At 38.4% G+C, this 25,851-nt stretch overlaps 1 protein-coding gene and 2 long non-coding RNA genes across 3 annotated transcripts; all 3 read right to left on the reverse strand.

Moving 5' to 3' along the window:
- Positions 1–226: 226 nt before the first annotated feature.
- On the reverse strand, positions 227–3,651 carry LOC140006108 (uncharacterized). The gene is made up of 2 exons (XR_011813710.1): positions 3,341–3,651; positions 227–384 (listed from the first exon to the last, which is right to left on the reverse strand). It is a non-coding gene; the product is annotated as an uncharacterized lncRNA (long non-coding RNA).
- A 2,595-nt stretch (positions 3,652–6,246) lies between these two features.
- On the reverse strand, positions 6,247–6,477 carry LOC113741311 (uncharacterized). The gene is made up of 2 exons (XR_003460586.2): positions 6,446–6,477; positions 6,247–6,350 (listed from the first exon to the last, which is right to left on the reverse strand). It is a non-coding gene; the product is annotated as an uncharacterized lncRNA (long non-coding RNA).
- Positions 6,478–16,912: 10,435 nt separating this feature from the next.
- On the reverse strand, positions 16,913–21,134 carry LOC140005779 (uncharacterized). Its single transcript, XM_072046746.1, has 5 exons — positions 21,095–21,134; positions 18,926–20,826; positions 17,517–18,836; positions 17,301–17,420; positions 16,913–17,167 (listed from the first exon to the last, which is right to left on the reverse strand). Exons 1-5 carry the CDS (start codon positions 21,129–21,131, stop codon positions 17,102–17,104), a joined length of 3,444 nt encoding a protein of 1,147 aa, XP_071902847.1. The 5' UTR covers positions 21,132–21,134; the 3' UTR covers positions 16,913–17,101.
- Between the last annotated feature and the right edge of the window lie 4,717 nt (positions 21,135–25,851).

Below are 25,851 nucleotides of genomic sequence, written 5' to 3' on the forward strand. Positions count from 1 at the left end.
CGGGCTTGTCTGGCTTCTTAAGCTTTTATGATTGTTTTTTTTTTTTTGCAGTGAATCACTTGTCCTAATGATGGGTCAAATCGCTTGTTGGGAAAATCTTATGACGTTGTCTCATACTACTTGGATAATCTTAGAGGTATTTGTGACGACCCCACCTCCTCTTAGGGCATACCCTAGGAGTTAGCGGATCGCCTGCCTGGCTCTCGCCAGGACTCATTCACTAATATTAACTTCAGAGATAACATTTTGATAAACCAAAACCAAACGTTCAAATCTTTTACAATACCAAGTCCAATACAAAAGGTTCAACCATAATATGATACTAAAGGATTTACAATCACAAAAGTCCCTAAGATCCCTCGTTCATTCCCCTATCACCAACTCCTGTAAGGGAAACAAAACTAAAGGTTGAGCTAAACCTCAATGAGGTTTGCCAAGCAAGTAACATTTAATAAACACTTAAATCAGTACAATTAAACAAGTAATGTACATTTCATTGTACAATCACTTTCAAAAGGATACGGTATTGATACGGACTCTAGAGGTGGCTCTCGTCCGTTCCAGACGTAGCACTTAGTTCCGTTCAGTAATTCAGTGTCATTTCAATATCATTGCACACTCATTTCAGTGTCATTGTACATTTATTTCAATATCATTATACACTTTGCCGATTCACCTCCTTATGTCCTCCAAAACAATAAACAATCTCATACATTCAGTAATCAGTTCAACAATCTCCCAACTTCAGGGTAATACTCGAGTATACCGAAACATTTACCCAAAACTTCTGTCCTATCCGACCAAGCCCTTTTGCTGGCTCAAATAGTCCATTGAACAAAGGGTTTTGGGGCCCAGTTCAGCCGATGTGGTAAAGTATACATACGACATACATTCATGCACACTTACAGTAACATTTAGTCAATTATCAACCTTCAAACTCAACTAAACCAAATGCGATAAAGTACACCCCCGACTTAGAAGGCAAGAGACAATTGAAATACACTTTATCACATAATTTCACTTAAGTAAACATAAACAGTTAAACACACAAACTCAGAAACACTCACCAAATATTCAAATAAATTATTCCCGAGTTTCAGGTTTGTTTCCTGGCTCACAGCTACTTGCTGAGACAAGTTCATAATTCCAAAGTAAATATATAATTTGTCGATGTTCACTTATTATTTATTATCCTATTATTAAAATTATTAAAATCAAGTTTGACTTTAAAATATAAAATATAATATATGCAATAGTTATTCTACTTTTTTTACTTCGAAACTTATTGAGTTTATCATTTTAAACCAAGAAATATACGTATTTTCCAAGTTTATAATTTATAAATATTTGAATTAGGATTAAACTATTTTCTACTCAACATTTTAAAGTTACGACAAACAGACTTTCAATTCCTTCCTTTTAAGTTAGATCAAGTGCTAGATTACCTGTAGTTTAAGTCTCGTGAAATTTACTAGCTTTCTAGTTTTAAGTTCCTTAAAATACTCATAAAAATAGTTCCAAGTTGCTATAAGATGTTCGACATTAATTTTCAACCAATTAACCTAAATTTCCCAAAATTTCATGGGAGTTTCATTTCTTTCCTCATTCGGTCAGTAAAAACAGGACTTCAGCTCAAATGTTTCTAAATCTTTGACAATCTTCACTTTTAATTGTTTAAACTTCAATTTGCTTAGTATGCATTTCATCCAAGGTGAAAAGCTCATAATTTAAACATGTTGATCGACTATCATTATCCACAAAATTTGTCATTTATTATCGCAACAATTGACTAAGTTTTCATTAAATCTTTCCTTTCTATCTTATGTTCCAATTAGACAAGTTAATTACCTTGATTAAGCTAGCTTTGTACAGTACGTGGGAAAACTGCACTAAACTCAAAGGAAAGATTAATCAAAATCCTTCCTCCCTCGGTCAGGATGTACTACAGCATACAAATTCATAGTTTCCTCTCCATTTGCTTTAGTTTAACCTTACTCATGATGCAAAACGTAGCTACTAAACCACAGGGCAACCTCAGTTGTCACCTGTGGTAGTTCACAGAATCTGTCATCCTTTCTGGCACTAGCTGTTAGTTTTCCAACAATGTAGCAGCTCAAATTTGCAGCTTTTACTCCCTACTTGCTACAGTTAGTTCTAACTTATGGTGCCAGCACGATTACTAATCACTGAGCAGCCTTAGCTATCCTCTGGGGACGTTTACTGAGATAGAAACAAAAAGAAAAGCTGTTCAAGAGTGAATATTTCCCTTCCCAGCATCACAGCTGAATGCCTCAGCTTCTTCCCTTTTTTTTTCCTCCAACTCAGCTAGCTTTTCCTGAGTTTACTGGTTGCAAGGTGTTTTCAATCGTGACAAGTGATCATAAGTATTTCATGTGTTTGCTAATGAGTATTTCCAGTATATCAGACCATTTAACTGCACATTCTGCTGCATTTTCCTCGGCCCTTCTTCCTGCAATCAACTGATCTTATTTCTCCCTTCAACATTTAGTTAGGTCCTACTCGTTTCTGCCTTACTTGTTGGAGTTAAGAGACTTTATGACATGATACATCTTAATACGTTAGTTTAGAAGCTAAAGTTTGTAGAGGACAGCTAGAGTTTCCTTCGTTTCCCTCTCGGTTACAGCCAATAAATTTTCAGCAAGGCAGTAGTTTATCTTTTGACACTTCCTCACCTTTTCCTTTTCAGTTTTAGGTCTCAATCACTCATACAGAGGTCACTTCTTCAGCTACAGGTTATCCTAAGCTAAACATGGCAGTTCATGACCAGAGTTCAGAAGAAAAACTGGATGAAACTCAGGTCTGCGCAAGGCTGTAAAGTCTGATGCATAGCAGCCTGCATCAGGTTTCTTTCATACTCAAGGTTCCAATTCTTACAAGTTTCTACGGTTAACTTGCTTTTAATACTCAAAGTGAACATATTTCATACATTCCTAGCTAACGGTTCCATCCTTCTTTGATAGCAATCAGCACAATCCATACCTGTCTCTCCGCTAGAGGACAGAGACTTTTTTAGCAAGCTATCAGTTCTAAACAAGATTTTCTGCAACAAAACTTAATTTTTCTTGGCCAGAATCCAGCACACAACATGCGTATGTAAGGGTACTAGGTGATTAAGAAATTATTACATAAGTTTTTCATCATTTTATAGGCTGAAATTCGAATAACAGCCCTCAACTCCCTCCATTACTATCCAACAGATTCATTTCCTTCAAACAGAGCTTCACCCTGGCTAAGGACGCATTTTCTTTGCTAAATTCACATGCAACTGTATAATAATTCATTTATACCGAATAAGCAGGAGGTTAGTGCAGGTTCTTACCTTTCCACCTACGATTCTATGTTGCAGGCTGCTCAAGTTTCTGTCTCGGTTCCTCAGTCCTAATTCCAGCTTCTCCTGCTTTCCTTGCTGTATTCTCCCTTGTCTTCGTTTGTGTAATTTTGGTTAGCTGATGGTGAAGCTAGCCGAGCTTTCTCTCCCACTCTCTCAGTTTTCTCTCGGTGTTGGTGTGGTAAGGAAAGAAACTGAAGTTTTGTTTTTCCCTCTCAGCCACTGCCCAAGTATTTAGCCAACAATTTTCTCGTCTTATACTCAGTTATCTCTCAGTATAGAAGGCTTAAGAATCAGAAGAAGGAAATATCATTCGGTGGTCAATTTTTCCAAGCGGTGCTACACAATGTCAATACTAAGCTGCTCGTACTCAGGCCACACTCCAAATGTTTCTTTCTCTCGGTTTCTGCTTTAAAAAAATTCTGATGGCTTATTTTGCTGGCTGCATGGTTGTTCATCCGAATCTCAAGGTTGGTTTGGTCTTTTAATTTTAGCTCATTTGCTTGCTAAGGATCCGTAATTTTATTATCTCATGCATTGACTCCAAATTTCATTTGTTCTAATTTGTATACACCTTGAAAATTCTCCTATATTTAACCAGAAGATTTTCACACATTTGGTTTTAAAGTAAATTAACTAGACTTGTAACTTATTTAACTATATAGTATATGTTACGTGTCTAGTAATATTTGCAAATGACATAGATTACGTTATACATGCCATATATTTATTTGATTTCATAAATTTTTTCTTACACGTTCTAGGATATTTATAAATTCTCAATTTTGTAGAAATTCAATTAGGCATTTAATTTAACCAATTATTTGTTATATATAATATTTTTAATAACAAATTAAATGTAATGATATAAGTTCGATGTGTACCCATAAATTTTCCCGAGTTCTCACAGTATTTGTTGCCGACAACATTTAAATTTCACCCCTAACCATTTGTTTATGTGGCACTTCACTACTGCCGCTATTGGCATACACATTATAATGTCATCACATTTTGAATTCTCGAGTTAGATTGAATAGTATGTAAGTCAATGTGACAAAGCAATATGTCTACACATATCATAAATTGCTATGCTACCTAGTTGACAAGTGAGTTGCGCCGCATGAATCCATTCTACACAGTAGCAATCTGGTACCTCCCTGTCGTGGTGCAGGTATGACATTTTTTTTACTTAAGCTACCGATTGTTATGATATATGGCTGCCTTTTTGAAGCATTTGTGGGTAGTAAATTGTATGACTTCATGTGTTGTTTTCATGTACAGCGCCTTGTGTTGGCCAACAACTTAGCAGCTGAGAATCAATATGCTGAATATCTAACTGACGTAATATTCAGAGGACCGCTGTACTCTTGCACTAAGGTTAGGCATCCTCTGATATAGTAGTGGGAGAAAACATGTTTGGACTTATGTGGTAGTATTATACCATTTTTACATTTTTTTTGCAGTAAATCGACCTATTTATCTCTATACTAGGAGGTATAAAACGCGCGATGCGCGTAGGCAACTAAAGATAATATGCACTGCCAAATATGCCCTGCCAAAGCTTTGATAAAAAAGGTGCAGAAATATAAAATGCCTTGCCCAGTCTTGAACTAATCAAAATAATAATTTATGTAGAAAAGTATATTTTTAAGTATATGTATTCTACAAGTCCGAAGTTTTGTTGATATTTCTTGAATGTTTCTCACAATGCATTTGGTGAATGGCAATTGGTAATTTATATTTTTTAGAAAACCATTTCTGACGAAACAATGGAGCCAATGTAGTATATAATACAGAGTAAGGAAAGAAAAAGTACCCCACAAGTTCCTCTTGTTTATGATTATAATTAACAGACCAACATTTAAATTTCTGTAGTTTGTTTTCAAGGCACGACTCTTTAATAATTTTCCAAATTAAGAATTTTGATTTCTCTTTCAAATTTTTTTTCTATGTCTATTACATCTAAACTATTAATTTTGTAATCAATTATTCTTATTTAGTAGTGAGAGGTAAACAATAACAGACTTTAAAAAAATTATAAATTCATTTTAATATTGTCATTCCATCAAATATTTATCTTTTTTTATCATACGTTTTTGTTAGCTTCCATTTTGATTTTGAGTGTCATTAATAGGTGGTATAGAATTGCAATGTTTTCTTAAGTCCTAACATTTTTTGTATTTTATTTAGGCCTATTATTAAAAGTATTTGAATGCTAGTTATTGGCTTGTAAGTTTTAAGCTTAAATTTATATTTTTCAATGTAACATAGTCACTGTATAAAAGGCTATTCCTGTGTTACTATGGTACCAACTTATCATACGTTTATTAATAAAAAAATTTTGAGGACTAATGTTAAGAAAAGGAATAATCAGAACGGGGGAAATAACAAATTGGAAGGGGTTTTAGTTTTACAGCTTAGTTAACAAATTGACGGAATGGGGCTTTAATTCCAAAACATGAAAGAGCATCCATGTCAGACTAATGCTGAAAGCTACGAAATAAATCAATCTTAACAATGCTAATGTTCCAAGTCCAAACTGTTCATAAATCTAAAACTAAAACAGGCATGTTTCTCTTTTGGCTCTAATGGCTGAGCCAGATGAGAATAAAGAAGTATCGCAACACCAAGTTCATGCCTCCATATCCTTTTTTTCCCCTAAACAGCAATTCTACAGTTAAAAGCTAAAAGGAAAATGAAAATGTCCAAAGCTCAGTTGCCAATAAAGCTCTTCTTCGCAGCACCATGTTTGGCCAACAACTGCACTCGTACGTATTTTCCTACAGCTCATCCTGCAAAAGGGTGGAAGTAAGAGCGTTAAAACAATTCAAATTTCTGATAACAAGTCATCATAGTTAACTCAACACTGAAAGATCAGACAAGCCTTAACTTTAACATTTTCCTCAGCTGCGGCAGTAACATCTTCCTTTGTTTCTGATTTGGGGTCTGCATCATCACTATCTGCTTCATCAGCAGCATCATCATCATCGCCTTCCTCAGCCTAATAAGAAAGTGCATGCAATAAGAACATATCACAAATAAAATCTGGAGCAAAAAGAGTCTCTTTTGAGAACAACATTTTAGTCAGGAACTTACATCAGAATCAACTGGGCCATCCTTTGCTTCCTGAAACAAAATCAGACAGGAGTTTGAGATATAAATTGTCTCTTCATAATCAAATGATCACTATTCAAATAATGCAGTATAAAGGAAGTCCAAAGTCCAAACTATACAGAAATGGAATTCAAATGTACTCAAGACATTATGCAACAGAGGAGAATTAATGAAAAGCACCTCCTCCTCTCTCTTATTTTCTGCCTCATCAAAAGCAGCTTTTTCAGCCTACAACATGAACATTTCCATGTGTCAACAAGCGGAAGTAAACTCTAGGTACAAATTAGTCAGAGCACATAAAGCACAAGTAGACTCCAGGTAAAAATTAGTCAGAGCACATCAACTGCAAGTTGGCTCCGAACCCTCAGATCATTAAAACACAAATCATGGTAAGTGTTCAAAAACTGAAGATTTAGATAACAGGTCAAATCAGTTGAGTGGCAAAGTGTGAGATCATTAAGACACAAATCGATTGAGTGTCAAATCATTGAAATACACACTGTTCAGATCATTTAAAAACACAAATCAGTTGAACATCAGAGTACTTCAAAGGTAACAGGTTTGCTATATGCATGTAAATCCTCACTATTCTAAGAGAAACTGGAGATTGTATATAAAATAGATGAGAAAGCACGAGAGAAATACGAGCGAAAGCACGAGAGAGAGAGAGAGAGAGAGAGAGGGAGGAAAAGGACAGGAACGGAGAGAGTCTGAGGAGAAGAGGAGAGAAATGTTTGAGTTCTCAGCCAAGGAACGGAAATAAAAGACGATTGTGGAAAAGGTTAGGTATCGTTTACAGGGTTTGAAGCTTCAAATGTTAAATGAAAACACGGAACAAATAGGCAGTTGGCACGGGTAGTGGAGGCCTATGCTTTGTTCCTTCATCTAGCTATAAGCTTGGGCCGGATGGACGGGTGGAGTGCTGTGGATAGAAAAGAAAAGCCTAGGGACCAGCAGAAAGTGGCAACTGGTAGCTTTTAAATTCTGTGACGTCCGGAGCTGGGAGACATGACAAATTGGTCGTAGTAGCCGGTGTGGCGAGTTGAGTGGGGAATTGGGGACGGCAGGCAGGCGCAGTAAACATGAGAATAATAAAGTTGGAAGGAAAGGAGAAGGAGAGATAATAAAGATTTTGAGAGCAAGAGGAAGAGGGAAATTAGCCTTTTTTGTTGGGAGGGGAGGGTGCAGTTCACATCACCTCACAAGTAAATAAAAGAATATCATCAGAACTCAAACATTTATCCAATTGTATTGTGAAACTTACACCTAACAATCATAGTAAACAGTACTATAAATATTAATGCCTTACCTATTGGTGAATCTGCCTCCAACTTCTGTAACATGTTCAAAATCCTAACTTTGATAAAATCTAGGCACTTAACAAGATAACAGTATTGTCATACCTCACAGACAGTGTAGAATGTAGGAGAGTCAAGTGGAATTCCAATCTTCACCAACCCCTGAAAACACTGATCATGGATAGCGTACTTTTCAAATTGATGGCTGGCGGAAGAAAAGGAGTAGTAGAAACATGTATTGACCAGCTGAAACTAAATGCAATGCTTTCTCTAGAAGGGAATACAAGAAAAAGGTCATCCGCAAACTATTACCTTGTAGACATCGTCTGGAACAAGATATCCACGACCCCTGCGGGTAAACAGATAAAATATCATGATTAGCCCTTGGGTCAGAGCATTTAAGAGGAGGTACCTCAAACTGTGAAACTTAAACATTCATTTGACCTAGTGACTCAACCTGAATACGTGCTATGCAAGATGTCAACATGACCGTATACCTATCAGTACTGCATCAAATAAGTTACTTTTGCCAATATGTAATGATCAATCCTAATCATGCATATTAAAACAACTACTACTTTGCTGAAAGATCAGTTAGTTTTGAACTGACAAACTTTTTAGCTTTCATCAAGAAAATGTTTAGAAGAAAATGTTAAAAAGAGATTCATTTGACAGTTCTGGCCAATTCCCAACAACAATATATTATTTAGCCAAGCAAACATTCCTCAAAAGAAAGCCCTTCAGCAACTTTTATACCATCCAAAGTTCAAAGGCAGCACAGAAAAAAATTAATAAGCAACATGCAAGGAAAGGAATAATAGCCAAGAATGAAGGAAGATAAATTACAGATCTTCAAGGAAGCCATTAGAAACACAAAAAAAATCAAAAGAAAATTTCAGTTAACAGTTAGCAATAGCAAAATAAAGCTGGAACTAAGAATAGATTTAGCCAATGAAATGGAAAATCACCTCTCCAAGTCTGAAAAAGCTTGTTGAACCTACAATGTAAATCACAGGGTATAAATTTAGCCAATGAATTCCTACTGCTTAGCCAATGAATTCCTAGTCTGTACACACTGTATATAATTATTTAGAACTTGGCATAAACAAGTGATTGCAACCCAATAATTTAGGAAAAGTTAATTAGTTTTGTTATCAAAGTGGATAGAAGGACCATTAATTTTTTTGAAACCTACACATATAAACCCTCATGGAGTAGACAATTATCAAGGTCTGCCTGTTTCATTCTCATTTAATTCTTGACATGAAAGAACTTCATTTTGCTGGAAAGGTATATCCAATCACATTTAAAAGTAGCTTTGATTCAATAACAGAACATGTTCATCAACTATATTAATTCATGTTGATACACTTAGTCTCAGGCTGGTACACTTAGGCGCAGGAAGTACATCACAAGTCAGCATAAAGTAAAAAAATGTATAGTTTTTTCAACATTTTCTCTTTTTTTTTTTTTTGCTTTAACTGTTTCCTTTCTCTGTTTCCTCTAAGCAAGGACGGTTTGTCTGTCATTGTTATAATAATCTTTTTCTTATGATGTCAGAAATTAGAGAAAGAAAAAAGAAATAAGTAATGAGCTTGTAGATATACATTGGGACAATGTTACCTAATTCTGCAAATTAAAAGAAAACCAGATAAAAAAAATATTTGGAGAAAAATCTTACAAGCAGTAATTTGAACTTCGACTCGCCATCACAACAGTCATCTCTGCATTGTACATCTTCTTGTTGCTGAAAACTGCCTCAATCTATTCAAGGCATGACAAAATAATCAGGAAGTAATTAATTTTTAATATATTACAAATAACAAATAAAAAAATCAAATTAGATATAATTTGAAACCGAGTTGTAGTTAACACATCTTTAAATTTTTCTTCAACATTTGACAGAAGCAAATACCTCAAAATAAGTAAAAAGTGGAAAAATACTTCAATTATGATGAAGCTACAGGACATGATACATCAAGTCATGCTATAAGACTTACAAGTACTTAAGAAAATTTTCACTTAATTTGGATTCCATCAAACCTTAAAGGGTTAACATATGGACAGTTTGGCACTTGAATTCTGAGAAAAGAAAGACTTGGCACTACCTATGCAGTCCAAGTATTTGTTTCAAAATTGATTTGAGGAATAGTCACGTGTAATCACATATTTAAAAAGAGATGCTACACTTTCCAATACACAAGGTAATATGAAATTCATAGAAGTACACTACAATCACATGCATGTGCAATCTAAAAGTGTTTATCAGCACAAAGCATTTTAGTACGACAATCAAATAGAAATTGCTTTTACATTCATTTTAGTACAAAAATCAAATAGCAACTGCTTTTACATTTTAACAGACTTCCTTTTGGACAAAAAATGATATCTAAGAATGCTATCTACCAACATTCCAACATTCCTCCCTTAGTCTAGCACAAGTGGGGTGTCCAAAACACAAAAACAAACTGACATGATTGTACATTGTTCTACATAAACATATTCGTCCAATTGAAACAATGTGCAGTTGATAACACTAACCATCAGCAATACAAAAACATTGTTCAAAGCCATCAAGAACCGACACAATAACATTGTTAAACCGTTAACATATTCAATTCTTTCCAAACATCTCAACTGGAAAGCTAAATAAACAGATCATATAACATCACCATCATCCCCCTGGAATCGCACAAAATCACACCTCTAACTTATCTAGTAACCAAGCAACATCCGGGAAGCAAGTGTACTGCCCAGAAAACAGTCCTCACATACAAATAAAAAAGATGAATTACATCCGACAACCCATTACATCGAATCATCAAAAAGAAATCCAAGTCTCAACTTCATATGGACAGAATCAACAGATCTAGGCAAGAGACCAGAATTCCATTCACATTTCAAATCATCCAATCAGAAAACTGGAATCCATACATCAACCGCTAATCCAAATCCGATCTTCCACAAATTAATTTCGACAAGTAAAGCTAAGACAAATTGGAAATAACTGAAAACCAAACTCAATTACTACTTCAACATTCACAAAAAGAACAAGTAGAAGTCAGAGGGAGAGATCGGGAGATGAAGATACCATCGAAACGCTCTTCGAAGAAGACTTTAGCGGAGGCGCAGGCGAAGAGGAGGCCGAGAGCAAACCAGTTTTTCAAAAAAAAAATCCTCTGAATAAGCCAAAAAAAAATACAACCAGTCAATATACAAAAAAAACCACTAAATGATCAGCTATTAAGCCCTAGAATTTCAAGATATAACATCACAAAAAAAAATTTCCCATGTAGACAGTGAAACAGAAAAAGAACCGAAAAGCCAAAAAAAATACCGAAATACTACCTGATATTGATATTCAACCTACAAAAACAAAAAAAAGAGGAGCAAAAAATTTAAAAATAAAGTGAAGACGAGGGAATGGAGATCCCGGGAGGGGATCTAGCGACGATGACTTGAAACGGAGGGAGGCGGAGGGGGGAATCCCAGGGCTGGTGGGAGATGGGGCAGTTGTGATGTTGGGTGTCGGAGAGGGAGATGATATGGCGGCGGAATAGGAGGGAACCGAGAGAGCCCGAGGAAAAAATAGAGAGTGGGAGAGAGGAAGAGAAAGGAACGGAAAAAAAACGAGGAGAAAAGGAAAAAGAGAAGAGAGGCGGCGTTTTAGTCTAACCTAGGTCTCGGCGGAGGAGAAGGGAACGGAGAGAGTCTGAGGAAAACATAGAGAGAGGAGAGGAGGAAGAGGAAGAACGGGGAAAAAAAAAGAGAACAGAAAAGCAAGAAGAGCAGAGAGGCGGCGATTTTAGTCTGACCTAGGCCTCGCGCGATGCGCTAGACGCAAAACAACGGAGGTCACGTGAGAACGATGAGAACGACGAATCAAAACGACCAAATCCTTGGCACGTGAGAGGACGACGAAAACATCCACGTCGGAAGAGCTCTTCGGCTCTTTATCTACTTATGTTGATAAGCATTGTTTTGAATTTGTTTTCCATTGGGTGCACATTGATATGCGTTCCCATGAATTATCAGTGTGAGCACTGGTTCTTGATGGTTATTGACCTCACCAGAGAAAAGCTATTGTTATACGACAGTTTACCTGACGAGGACCACAATCTTGGGAGGGAAGCAATTGCTAATTTGGTGGTCATCACTTTCTTCCTTTCATTATGCCACTTTATGTTCAACTAACGCTCTGTTACCATTATTTCTTATCATAGCATGTGTTGGCCTAACATTTTTTTGCAGTAAATCGACCTATTTATCTCTATAAAAGCATTGTTTTGAATTTGTTTTCCATTGGGTGCACATTGATATGCGTTCCCATGAATTATCAGTGTGAGCACTGGTTCTTGATGGTTAGTGACCTCACCAGAGAAAAGCTATTGTTATACAACAGTTTACCTGACGAGGACCACAATCTTGGGAGGGAAGCAATTGCTAATTTGGTGGTCATCACTTTCTTCCTTTCATTATGCCACTTTATGTTCAACTAACGCTCTGTTACCATTATTTCTTATCATAGCATGTGTTGGCCTAATCAGCAATATCCCTCAGATCCCGGCTCGAATGGACAAACCGCCCAACCCGTGGCACCCACGGGTGCAGCCCCTCATGCTGGCCGAGCATGGTACGGTGCTTTGCGCTGCCATTGTGGTTAAGGAAATAAAGTTACGCCTTCACTAATAGCTATAGATTTTAGTGCAATGGTAAGCGCTTGATTCTAACAAGTGGTATCAGAGCGAGGTCGCGGGTTCGATCTCCCTGGCTATTGTTGGGAGAGGGATTGTTGGCCTAATCAGCAACATCGCTCAGATCCCGGCTCGAAAGGACTAACCGCCCAACCCGTGGTACCCAGGGGTGTAGCCCCTCATGCTGGTCGAGTGTGGTACGGTGCTTTGCGCTGTCATTGTGGTTAAGGAAATAAAGTTGTACCTTTACTAATAGCTATAACTTTTAGTGCAATGGTAAGCCCTTGATCTTGACAGCATGTGTATTGCTTTCTTACGTCGGGCATAAGGACTTCATAATGCATTTGTTTTTCTTGATCTCGTTACACACTAAATACTTGACAGCATTGCTATTGTAGCACTTACCAGTTGTGGACTCAACTTCCCCCTAATAAGCCTTTGTTCATTTTGCACAGCTACGGCGTATCCACGAAGCATTTGTTTTCAATCTAGGACCTGCATATAAGCAAAATATTTGCAACTTCTCATTGGACAGACCCAACTGGACTCCCATCCAGCCAAACACGTACGTATTCTGCACTAGTATAACCCCGTGAAATCTCACTTGTATGGTCGGTAAACCAATAATTTGTGTCTGCAATATTAATCAACTACTTGATTGCATTGTCCCACTCATTTTGTGTTGCACGTTGATTTCTTATGGAGTCCATGTTTTTTCTAGCCAGTTTTGATTGCGGACTGTATGTTATGAAGTTTATGAAGCACGTGCAGGACCTTCGGCCAGGATTCGACTTTGAGGTATTCTTTCCTGTCCAATTATGGTCGCCCTCCCCTGTCCCGTCTTTGCAGTCCCATGAATCAAAGAAATTTCAATGCACATAAAAATTGTATTTCTCAATTGTTGGTAGTTTTAGAGTAGCCAAGAACAGCTGAAGATAGCGGTGCAGTTGTTTTTGTGTGAATGTAACTTGGTTATGAGGGCCGTGTTGCTGGAAGGTGTTCTGGGGTTTGAACATCTCATTCGAGACTCGGTATCTACTGCACAACGTTAGACGGCCTACGTGTGAAGCTTATATAAATATTTTTGCTTATGGCAATCCAAACCCCGCTTGCCCTACATGGATGTTAACTATTCTCTGTATTTTTCAACTATGCAATTTTTGAAGTATGGGATTTGGATCACCTCAAACTGGACTTCCCATGCGGACTGGTGGGAGGAATAGCTGCGTCCAATTATGGCAGGCATTTTCATGTACAATGGCCTGTGCCTTGTAAATTGATGTGGCCCTTATAGTGTACTTGAAATTGATGTGGGGGTTGTTTTGGTATGTTTTTGGCACCTTCCATACGACGTCTGTGGGGAAAAAATTAAAAAAATTAAGTTAGGTTGGGATGAGAATTAAATATGATCATCAATGTTGCCAGCAGGGTCAAACAAAATCCAACCACAATTTCGAACATGTAGGACAAGGCTTTAACAAAAAGCAACTTTGTAACTGTGTGTAGAAAACAATGAACAATGCCTACGGCTATTCTTAGCATTTGGGATTTGCACTCTTATTCAAATTTAATTATGGTGAAATTTGAAATAGATATATACAAATTAAATTGATACAGTTTAGAGTTAAATGATCTATATTTTCCTTGAGCAATATTGTTTCTGTTTTGAATTTTGATAGAATTGGAGTTAAAATTTTTTTATTTTTGTCAAAAATAAAGATTTCAAACAAAAATTTACATTTGTAAATGCTAGTAGTACTTTGTTTACTAATTAATGATTTCATAATAGGGTTTTTGAATGGTATCTTTCTTGATTATTTTAATCCATCACTAGTGAATATTATTTTCTTTTTATTTAACTTCGCATTAATAGACTTGATACCAACTCCGTACATCAGTGGAGCTACTTCATACTTTTCAATTCGAAAGACATGAAAAAATATATAACAATTTTAAGAAAATATCAAAATTCTGTAAGACAAAATAAATTTGGAGTTCGAAGTATTCTTGCAGCAACAATACTAAAAGTCTATTCTCAAATTTATATAAATATAGATTTGTATAAATACTTCAAAGGAATGACAGGCCAAAACAAAAATCGAGCAATTGGAGGATACGACAACGAAGGCAGGTCAAATCAAATAGTATCCGAATAGAATCGGTGTACTGGACCTTAAAATAAGGCTTGTCTTGCCCCCGTAGAGCAGCTCCGTTCCCCAAGCAAGGCGTTTTTGAAACTATCATCTGGAGGCCGGCCGCCAGAGCACCTCTTCTGCTATTTCTCCATACACAGCAGCTCATACAAATTCTGTGGTATGGCCACAAGTAGCAGCAGAAATTCTAGAGGATCCTCCATCCTGCGATGCCGCTGTGGACTTCAGGCACCCATTAGGACATCTTTCACAAGAGAAAACCCTGGCCGGCACTTTGCAAGTTGCAGCAATTATAAGGTATAGCCATGGTAACTTATTGTTTACAGCGCTTACAGTCCTGCTTTTGTTGACATGTTGCCCGAATGGGTCCTGTGTCAAGGGGAATAGGTGTGATTTTTTTTACATGGATTGATGCTAACAATTGCTGCGATAGAGGGAGAGAGATGGCGCAGTTAGCTGTAGACAAAATAGCTGCACCGAAGAAGGCAAAATCAGGGCTGGAGGCAAGCAACATGCACATTGCAGAGGTAAATCATTTCCTACGGGCCAGAGTTGCGGACTTGAAAACAAGGAACGACAAGCTTAATGAGTAGGTGCACGATATTAAGGTCAAGCAGAGGATGATGCGGTGTAGGATTAGAGCTTACCGACATGCGGTAGCCGTACTTATATCCTACCTCATGGGGATGTATTTCATTTGTGGCGGTACTTATCGGGATACAGTGTTTGGTATAGGGTGAAGGAACAACTTTTTGCTATCATGAAAAGCCATTAGGGGAGAGGTGGGGTTTGAGCGTGAGGGGTTTGATGTAAGTAGTATCGTGAGATGATTGAATAGTTGCCGAGCTGTGCGGTAAGGGGCAGGCTTTTGTAACTCAAAGTAGGAGTACAATGGGGAAAAAATGAAGGGAGAACTGCACAAATAGTCCCTCACATATTGCAAATGTGAAAATTTCGTCCCTCAGATCGAAAATGATCAATTTTAGTCCTTATCAAATAAAAAAGGATCAATTTGAGTCCCTTTTCACTTTTCCGACTGATTTTTGCCCGGAATATCTCACGTGCACACCACGTGGCCAACTTTTCAAGGGTAAAAATGCCAAACCACTTATCTGTTGACCAAAACCAAAATGTAAAGGACGAATACTGCCCAAAATTCTTCTTCTTCTTCATTTCAACCAACCCAAAAGCTGAGCCTCATCTCCATGGCAGAACCACCAACTTGTAATTGCGGTGTACCAGCTAGGGTGAAGACGTCGTGGACAGCTGAAAATCCAGGAAAGAGGTTCTACGGTTGCGCTTACTACGAAGTAAGTGTGCCTGATTTCTGTTTCTTTTTTCTTTTAGAAAATGTGAAATTTGAAGAGGTAATTTTGAACAGCATAATGGTGGTGGCGGCTGTGGCTATTTCAAGTGGTATGATACAAACAGTTGCGAGAGGTGCGATAAATTAGTGAGACACACAAGAAGATTGGCGAAGAGATTAAGAGAGCTGGAGGCAAAGGTGGAAGAAACAAGACGCAAGGAGAAAATGATGAAATTGTTCCTGTTTGCGGCCTTTGTTGTATTCATAGTGCAGAATTTATTGAGCAAAGATTGAGTTGTAACTGGCATTTGTTGGTGCAGGTGGGGAACTGGGAACTGGGTGGTGAACTGGGAACTGGGTGGCTTTTATTTGTTGTACTTAGGTTGGGTTACGTTTAGTGGCCCTGTTGATTGTACAAATGGGAGTTGGAATGCAATTATGAAGCTTAAGTTCTTTCTGGTATATTGTGATTTTTTCTTGAATATGAGCTTACAGCATAAGATGGAATAAAAGTCTAACTTGAAAGATAATGCAGATGATAATGGCGATATTGCAGAGTTGGTAGGTAAAAGAATCTGTCAAAACTGCTGCTATACCGAAGCAGCAGCAGCAGGAGAGGGAAGAAAGCCGAAAGGGGAAGAAGGCATTAACACAAGATTTCATATTGCAGTCCACCATGTCTAGTCAGCCAAATATGAGACCAACAACATTAAAACCTGCCCTGCTAAAAACTTTTTAAGGATTAAGCCATATCAGAACTTGGCAAGGTTTCAACAACATTAACTAACTACTCAATATTTGTGTCAGTAAACAAAATTGGAGACAACATAATTGTATATTCATTCTTCAGTCCTGCCAATGTCATCTGCTGAGGGTTCAACTAACCAATAATCAGTCCCTTCAAAAATAAGAAGAGCATGCATTCCATTGCAATGAAAAAAAACAGTACATAACCGAGCCAAGTACATTCATTACAATACGCCTGTTATCAAAAAAAATGCAATGAACTAAGAAGTCAATTCCATTGCTCCAAAAAAAGGTCTGCTGAAGTCAAATACAAGACAAAAAGGCGAAAAATAATCCATTTGCAGCACTCTTTTGTGGATTCTTTATTATATCCACCATTTGCAGCACTCTTTTGTAGATATCTTTGCAGTCATCCCTCTTTGCAATAACAGGCCAGTCATCTAGGCCTTTTTAGCCCTCTTTGCAGCACTTTTAGAAGTAGATATATTTGCAGTATTCTTGGGCCTCTGATACAAAAAAAAACAATGAAGAAGTCATTACTTACAGTCAATTACTTACAGTCAATAGCAATTTTTGCAGTCTTAAAAGTAGATATCTTTGCAGTCTCTTTAGACTATGCACGTAGTAGACAATACTTACAGCCAATCCAGGTGGTTCCCATGGGTGTCTCTTATAGAGAGAGGCCAATGTTGAATCACAACTACTTCGAGTGTGTCCAAATCTCCGACATACACCACATCTGTACTTGACTTTCTTACCCTGACAATTGGCAACCAGAAATTCAAGTAAATAAATAATAGTATAGAAAGAAGTCAACATGCTATTATTAGTATGAACAAATAGAGAAACATGAACTGGAGATGTTGCATTCTTTGTTGTCAATGTTGAAGTAGGTGGTTGGCTGGTTGTAGGTTGATCTGGGATTTGACTGATGAGATCAAACAAGACTTGGTCATTTGTATCAGTCTCCAAGCCACTTGCACCAAAAACTGCTTCAGGTGTGAAATTGGACTGCTGAGGTTGGGACTGCTTGTTTGCACCAGGATTCATAGTGTTGGGAGTCTGCTGTTGTGATTGAGAGCCACTTGCACCAAAAACTGCTTCAGGTGTGAAATTGGACTGCTGAGGTTGGGACTGCTTGTTTGCACCAGGATTCATAGTGTTGGGAGTCTGCTGTTGTGATTGAGAGCTACTTGTAACCGCAGCAGCTTGTTGCTGGACATTCTCTTGATCATGACTGCTTGGACACTTCCTACTATTGTGGCCCTTCTGTTTACACTTTCTGCACTTATAATCCATTAGACCAACTCTAGACAGTCTCTTTGTTTGTCCTCGAGAAGTTGTAGCTGGTGGCTCATCTGGCTCTTTTCTTCTTATCTTCTTTGGCCGGCCAGGAAGCTTGATGGTTTCAGGTGGTAGGACAGGCCCCTGTTTCAAATCCTTCCACAAATGCTCACCATTGAGAGGATATATTATAGGCCCATATGCCTTCATATAGGCCTCTTTTGAGTAGCATTCATGAACAAAGTTCTCGGGAGACTCCTTTGTCAAAGCAATGGCACTTATTGCATGAGCACAAGGAATGCCATTTAGTTCCCACCTTCTACAACTACAAGTTCTGCTAGCCAAATTCACAGTGTACCTATCCCCATACATACATCTCACCTCATAATTCCAGTCCCCTGAAGGTGTAGCTATACATGCACTAGAAGCAGTTTTTACCTTTTCCAACTTTTTTAAAATTTTGGGACATACCTTTCCTGTATACTTCTGCATCCACTCCCTCTTATTCTCCATTCTAACCATTAAATAAAGTCGTATTGTTTCCAACATACCTAGTATAGGCCTCTCCCTTGCTTCTAAAATGCTGGAGTTGAAACTCTCACAAAGATTGTTCAATAAAATGTCACATTTAGGGGAGGTTCTGAAGTAAGCTCTGGACCATTGCTGTAGTGTTGTGTTGTCAACCAACCATTGAAATGCACCCTCATCAACTGCTTTCAAAGCTTCCATCAAAGCCTTGAACAGATTTTTGTAAGGAGCTCTTGCAAGTGCCCAAATTCTCTCCTTTAATGCCAAACCACCATGCAGCTTTTTAAAGTTATTGTACATGTGTCTCACACACATCCTATGCTCCACATCTGGAAGCAACTCTTGAATAGCTTGAATCAGTCCCTTCAACAAATAAAAAGGTGAAACCAGATCATCAAATTAAAACTAGCAAACTCAGTTTAAAAAAATCCCAGAAAAATACACTAACATACCTTTTGTTTATCAGTAATAATTGTCCAATGATTTTCATCTCTGATTTGGAGGTCATTCAGCAATTCACCTACGAACCATTTCCAAGTCAGCTTGTTTTCTATTTCCACCACAGCATAGGCAATGGGGTACAACTGATCATTGGGGTCAATTCCTACAGCTGTAAGCAACACACCCTTGTGGGGCCCTCTAAGATGGCAGCCATCTAACCCGACAACAGGCCTACAACCACTTAAAAAGCCTGTCTTGCATGCATTGAGACAAATATACAACCTCTCAAACCTATCTTCTCCCTCATCATCTTCAACAGTGGTCATGAAAACATTTGAGCCAGGATTAGCCCTCTTTACTTCCCTACAATAGTTTCTTAGTTTGTTGTATTGGGCTTCATGTTCACCATTAACTAAACTCTCTGCCTTTTTCTTAGTTCTATAAGCTTGCCACCTAGAGATGTTGACATTAACATCAGTCTTCACTTTATCTGTGAGCGTACTCACCTTCATGTCGGCAATGGCAGCCAGCTCCTTTTTGTATCTATCAACCAAAAAAGTTGAATTTGCTAGTCCGTGGTCAAATGTCCTCCCACAACTGTGTTTACCTTGCATGCTCTTGATTTGAAAAGTCTTTTTGTCTAGCATAACAGCTGTAGAAACTTTCCAGCTACAGTCCTTGCAATAAGCCGTAGCTCTTCTGCCATCATTTTTACTGAATTTTATCTTCCTTCCGTGAACCACTCCATGGCTCTTGCATGCCTTCATGAACAACTGCTTACAAGTAAAAATCTGCCCAACCTCAAATTTGGGATCAATCATATCAGTTTCAGGGTTAAATTTTGGAAACTTAGCTCTTTTTCTTGGCTGATCTTCTTCTACTTCTGAGTCACACCAACTATCAAATTCATCTGAGTCAGTAGCATCTTCTTCCATCTCAGCATTCTCCACTTGACATGTTCTTTCCTTTGTACTCTTATTTGATTTGCAATTTTTGGCAATTTTCTCCCATTCAGCTTTTCTGTCTTTAACAGATTTTACTATGTCTTCTTCATCACTGAACTCATAGTCACTATCAATGAACTTGTCACCATCAGCACATTCCTCATCTTCCTCAGCATGTGTCTCCTTCTTACTCTTCTTCTTTTTCTCAACTTTTTCAGCCTGCTCTTTATTTGTTGAGGATTTTTTCTTTAATGATTTCTCTTTTGGTGATTTGTTAGTAGAAGGTGCATTTTTTCCTGTATTCTGTACTTCTGAGTTTGTCCAATCTTGTTCTTTTCTAAAATTCTGATCAGACCCTCCTATATTTGCTGCACTATCCCCTTTATCAGCAACTCTAATGTCAACTTCTGAAAGCATTTCACCTAAGTTCTCTCCTATGGCTGCTTCCTCTATGTGTTTATTAACTCCTGACTCACCAGCACCTATGCTATCCTTTTCACCCTCATTTTCTGATTGAGTTACAGGAATATTAGTCAACATTATTTCTTCTACATCAGAAGGTTCTTCATGCACCTTACTACCCTGTTGATTTTCCTTAGGATCAGTCCCCTCTTTTGGTTTACATGGTCCAGCTTCACATTCACTTATGGAGTAGGTTTTTAAGTGCACAAAGTATACATCAACCAAACCATATTTCACTCCGTCTCTAGCCAAATCCTGAGCAACATCTTCACATAACACATACACTAACCCATCCTCCATGTTCTTCCCGGGTATTAAGTAATAGTATATTACAGTAAACTCAGGATAACCCAGTTTTTCTGCAACCCTATCAAGTGTACATATAGACCATCTGTCAGGATTGCAACAGTTAACAATTTTTACACTACCCCCGCGGTATTCTTTGTTCGGCAACTCAGTGAATTCACCTCCATAGTGGACCCTAATGGAAAATCGATTCATACCATCTGCCAACCATTTAGGAGACAGTTAACAACAAAAAAATTGTTTTGGGACCGACAGCCCATCTATGTAAAGCGACAACACAGCACAATACAAGGGACCACATGTACTTACAACAATTTAATACATAAAATTGACCACCAGCAACCCTAATCAATATAATAATGCTTCTTAACTGCACAAATCATGCTTATTTCAACTGTATTTAAACTATTCACATAGTATCTGACATCATTCCATAAATTTTACAGTTTAGGGTTTAGAAAAACATACCGTAATTTGGGATCCATTGAATGTCTTCTTCGTCCATCACTCTGGTATGCCTGTTTCTTCTTCGCTTTAGTCACTAACACTCCTTTCCATCAACATCAGTCCACTGCTGGGTAGTGGGTAGTGATAATTAAGTTTTTTTGTTTGGGTTGAGAGGAATCGGAGATGGAACGGTGAGTTAGTACCAAAATGGAGATTTTTTTTGGGCAGTATTCGTCCTTTACATTTTGGTTTTGGTCAACAGATAAGTGATTTGGCATTTTTACCCTTGAAAAGTTGGCCACGTGGTGTGCACGTGAGATATTCCGGGCAAAAATCAGTCGGAAAAGTGAAAAGGGACTCAAATTGATCCTTTTTTATTTGATAAGGACTAAAATTGATCATTTTCGATCTGAGGGACGAAATTTTCACATTTGCAATATGTGAGGGACTATTTGTGCAGTTCTCCCAAAAATGAATTATCAGCCCCATTGCAGTTGAATGGGTGGGCAACGGGTGTTTAGTTTTTTATTTTTGTTCTGCTACTTGTATCCCCTCAATCGCACAAATGCCTGTTCAACTTATGCATTTGGTTGTTTACTACAATAGATTACAATTCAACCATAAAAAATTGGGTTGCAGTTGGGTAGGTAAATGAGATTGATTAGGGTGAATGTTAAACTTGTATTGCACCACTATCAAACAGTGAATGTGTTTCATGTATGCGCAAAATATAAGAAGTTGGAATAAAACCACAAAATCAAAAAACAAGTGCTACTCCGTATTATGAGTTGAACCGATTATACACCTGTACTTTGCCACCATCACAAGGTTTATGGTGTCGCTAATGCCAGAAAAAACATTCATATACACAAAAGTAAAAGCTTTCTCGGCATGTACCCACACCCAACGAAGCAGTAGTCATCAGGTGATTGCGGCACTGGACAATCAAGTCATCATTCTACTATCTCAAATGGTACAGAGGGCTTCACATTAGGATCACTGGCATTGCCTATTGGCTGGACCACCTGTCACGGGCCAACAGTAATTACATCAAAACAGATGCCACCATGGGGCCATTACAACAATGACCATCGACGTCTAAGCTTTGATAGCTACTGCTACTCTATTTCAGTAACTAGTTTTCCAGTATATAAATGGCACCTGGTATGAAGACGCACTGTAGTTCTACCAAAGATGCCCCACAAAGCCATCTGTGCTCTTAGGCGTGACCTAAATGGTTCAACCAAACAACAAAATCAAAGTAGAAACACAACATTTCTTAGCATATCTACTGACACCCACACATCTAAGGCACACATGTTTAGAGCAGGGTACTTGTGCCCAAGAAATTTAAATCAAGTACAACGAATCTCAACTTTTATCTATGGAAAGTGCTGGCCAGTCAAACCCTTGTGCATACTCTGTCGAACTATACCTTGCATGATCATTTTAATTTAGGTTTCGAAACTAACAGCATGTATGAAGGAGCTTATGCCTGCCATAGTGGTCAATTACAGGAGATGTGCTTGGCACAATTTTAGTGTGCATACGATACATAGTGAAACAATGCCTATATCTGTACATATGCCATGCATTTTAGATATAAATAGGGATGTACACAAGATTTGGACGGACTGAATGTAAATAACTTGCAAACCTCATTTGTTATATGTTTGGTGCGATTATGAAAAAAGGGATACGTTGCACGAGTGGACTAGTGGCTATGCTTGTGCTATTGTTTTGCTGAAACAGAGGAATGAGGCCAGGGTTGGCAGCATCTTCACTGCCCAATATATCCAAATATCGCTTGCCCATTGATGGAAAAGGGGATGCTGCCATTGCCGGACAACACTTGCCAGCCCGCTTCGCCTGCCCACTATGTCCTCTATAGTAGGCAAGTTGGATCAATAAATCTTGACGACATAATTTTCACATGTGTACACTACATTCTTGTTGGCACTAAAATCCAAGCGATTTATATTCATGCATAAGTAACACAATGTATACAAACTTAAGCTAGACAGTGAATGCACATTTGCATATATGTATACAAGTACATAGATTAGTCTAAAATTAAATATGAACGCTTTCGTACCACTACCTACACCCATCATCAAAACACATAGTTCGATCAAGAAAGGAAACCTGATTCACTCTCCATTTTCTCTGTCCCTCATTGCATTCAGCCCACGTGCTCTTGCAATATCTGGGCCCTTGACATGTATCCGGCTTCGCTTTGTTGAACCTGTCTCTCTACATTACAATGGATAGCTGTCTATCTGTGCCTTATCTTGCAGCTCCTTTACCCGATCAGTCTCATTGTGGAATAATTCCAATACGTTGACAAATTCTTCGGTTGTTTTGGATGCATATAAGTTTAGATTGTTAGCAGCAGATATTAAGCGAGAGTACCGTGTCATTTCCGTTAGGTTAGAGTTGGGAGTATTTACAGCATCCCTGGTCACTGTCCCTTCTTTAGCATGTCGAGTCCACCGTTTCATGATGCAGTTTTGGGGGATCCTTTGGAGTTTCTCGAATAGCATTGCTCTAAACATATGGCAATATGGCAAACCTAGCATTTCGAGTTTCAAGCAAGAGCAGTTCATGTTGCCAGTTGCCCTGTCGTACGACACCATATACTCCGAATATATGTATGGATGTCTCAAGTAGTGGACTGCTGTAATGCCATTGTCGCTGCCATTATACCTGTAGTACATTTCCTGTTTCTTCATTTCTTTACGGACCATGATGTATATCGTCCTGGTGAAGACATTACTCGCATGTCTCTCTAATGGCTGCAATTGGGTCGCGGGAAGAAGGGTAGTGTGCTCCTTGACAGTTCGAAGCCGCCTCTTCTCATGCCTGAGCCGAGCAACAGCAAGGTCATAAGCTTGAACGCACTCGTACAGTTTCAACTGGGGTGTAAGGTTTAACTTCAACACCTGATGCATTTTCTCGCATCGTTGGGTGCTCCTCATGCCATTGAAGAAATTTTCTCTGAGGAAAGCCATAGCCCACTGTTATTTTTTTTGGCGCATTTTCTTCACCTATTCATTGTCCTCTAGCCTAAACTGCCGAATAACCTCTGCCCATCTATATTCAAACTGTAGTGGGGTACAATTCATGAACATGCATGCTTTAAACGAGTTCAAAAATGTCCTATCCCTCACATTGGTGTTAGCATTCACCTCTAGGTGAAAGTTGCACAATCTATGTTTTGCTTGGGGATAGAATTTTTTAATTGACTTTCTTATTGATTTGTCCCCATCTGTTACGACAGATATTGGTTGTTGTCCACCCATTGCTTCCAAAAAAGTGCTAATTACCCAATCACAGCCCTCGTCTTCCTCTTAAACAATCAAAGCACACGCAAAAATACAAGTGAAATAGTGGTTGTTCACCCTGCATAGCACCACCAGTGGAAATTTGTAGTGATTGTTGTTGTATGTGCTATCGAACACCAACACATCTCTGAAACACCGATAGTCATCTCTATAAATTGAATCAGCCCATAACAATCTAGTCAACCTTCCGTTCTCATTCGTGGCATATTTGTAATACACATTTAGATCACCGCATTGTTTGCCCAAAAGGTGGGCGATAGCTAATTCAGCATCCCCTCCCACCACTGCCAGTTGCCTATGCCGATGTAGGTCATTGTACATATCTTTCGAATGGAACCCTAGGTTATGGTACCATCCAGTTTGTATTGCCATTACCCTAATGATGTGATTAGTTTTGATCCTGACTTGTTCATGACTTGTGCCTGCTACAGCTCTGCTTCCGTGACTTTTCTATGCGACCTCAAGAACTGGACATTTTGAGAACTACATAGCCAATGACTGTGTTAGCTTATGAACTCTGAAACCACATACTTCTGCTTACTCCGATCATAATGAACCATTTGCTGAACTAAGTAGTTAGCCATGGTTAAAGCTTTCACCTCCCTAATTCGATCCCCTCTGTTGATGTGCTTCGCCTATCTCTCCCCTTCCTTGCTACATAGTCATGACCATCTCCTGATCAATCCATCCTTATCTTTCCTCTTCAAATCTTTGCGCATGCCGAATCCTTTTGCCCTGCCATACACCAGGTAGAAGCTTTCTGCTTCTTCTGTACTGTCAAATTCCATGCCTTTGACATTATCATCTGTAATATCTTCAAATCTCGCCATTTCATCCCATACCGCCCTGCTTCGGTGATTATGTCCACTTCTGCACCCACTACTCCCATGTCCGTTCCGATCATTCGTCACTTGTGCATAGTCGTGATCTTCCACCCCTTCGTCTACGTCAATCACTCGCCTATTCCAACTCAATTGTCTGTCCCCTTCCATTTTTTCCCTCCTACCTTATTTCACACGCATGCATGCTACCATGTAAGCCAACTAGTCAATAATCTTTTTGTCCATCAAATGTATTTACACAGAACACTATCCTCACAGTCTTGCGAACAAATTTTTTTGCCGCCATGCGATGTTTCTTTCGCCCCACCAAACCACTGCTCTTGTATGTTGCAATTCATGCTATACCCTACTATTTTAACACTCCTAATCCCGTCCCTCCTATTGAAGCAAAAGTATAGCCTACCTAATCACTGTTGTCCCCTCTATGCCCGCTAACCTGCCTCTGTCTGACATTGTCAAATTTGTGAGTCATCATCCATTGCCCATTACCTCCACAGAATTCTACAACTACACGCCTTTCTCAAATTTATATATGAGATGATTAGGGTTTATCGACACATACCCCAGATCTGCCGTGAACGTAATCTTTCGA

This window comes from Coffea arabica, chromosome 4e (genome assembly GCF_036785885.1).
Source record: "Coffea arabica cultivar ET-39 chromosome 4e, Coffea Arabica ET-39 HiFi, whole genome shotgun sequence".
Classification (NCBI taxonomy): domain Eukaryota; kingdom Viridiplantae; phylum Streptophyta; class Magnoliopsida; order Gentianales; family Rubiaceae; genus Coffea; species Coffea arabica.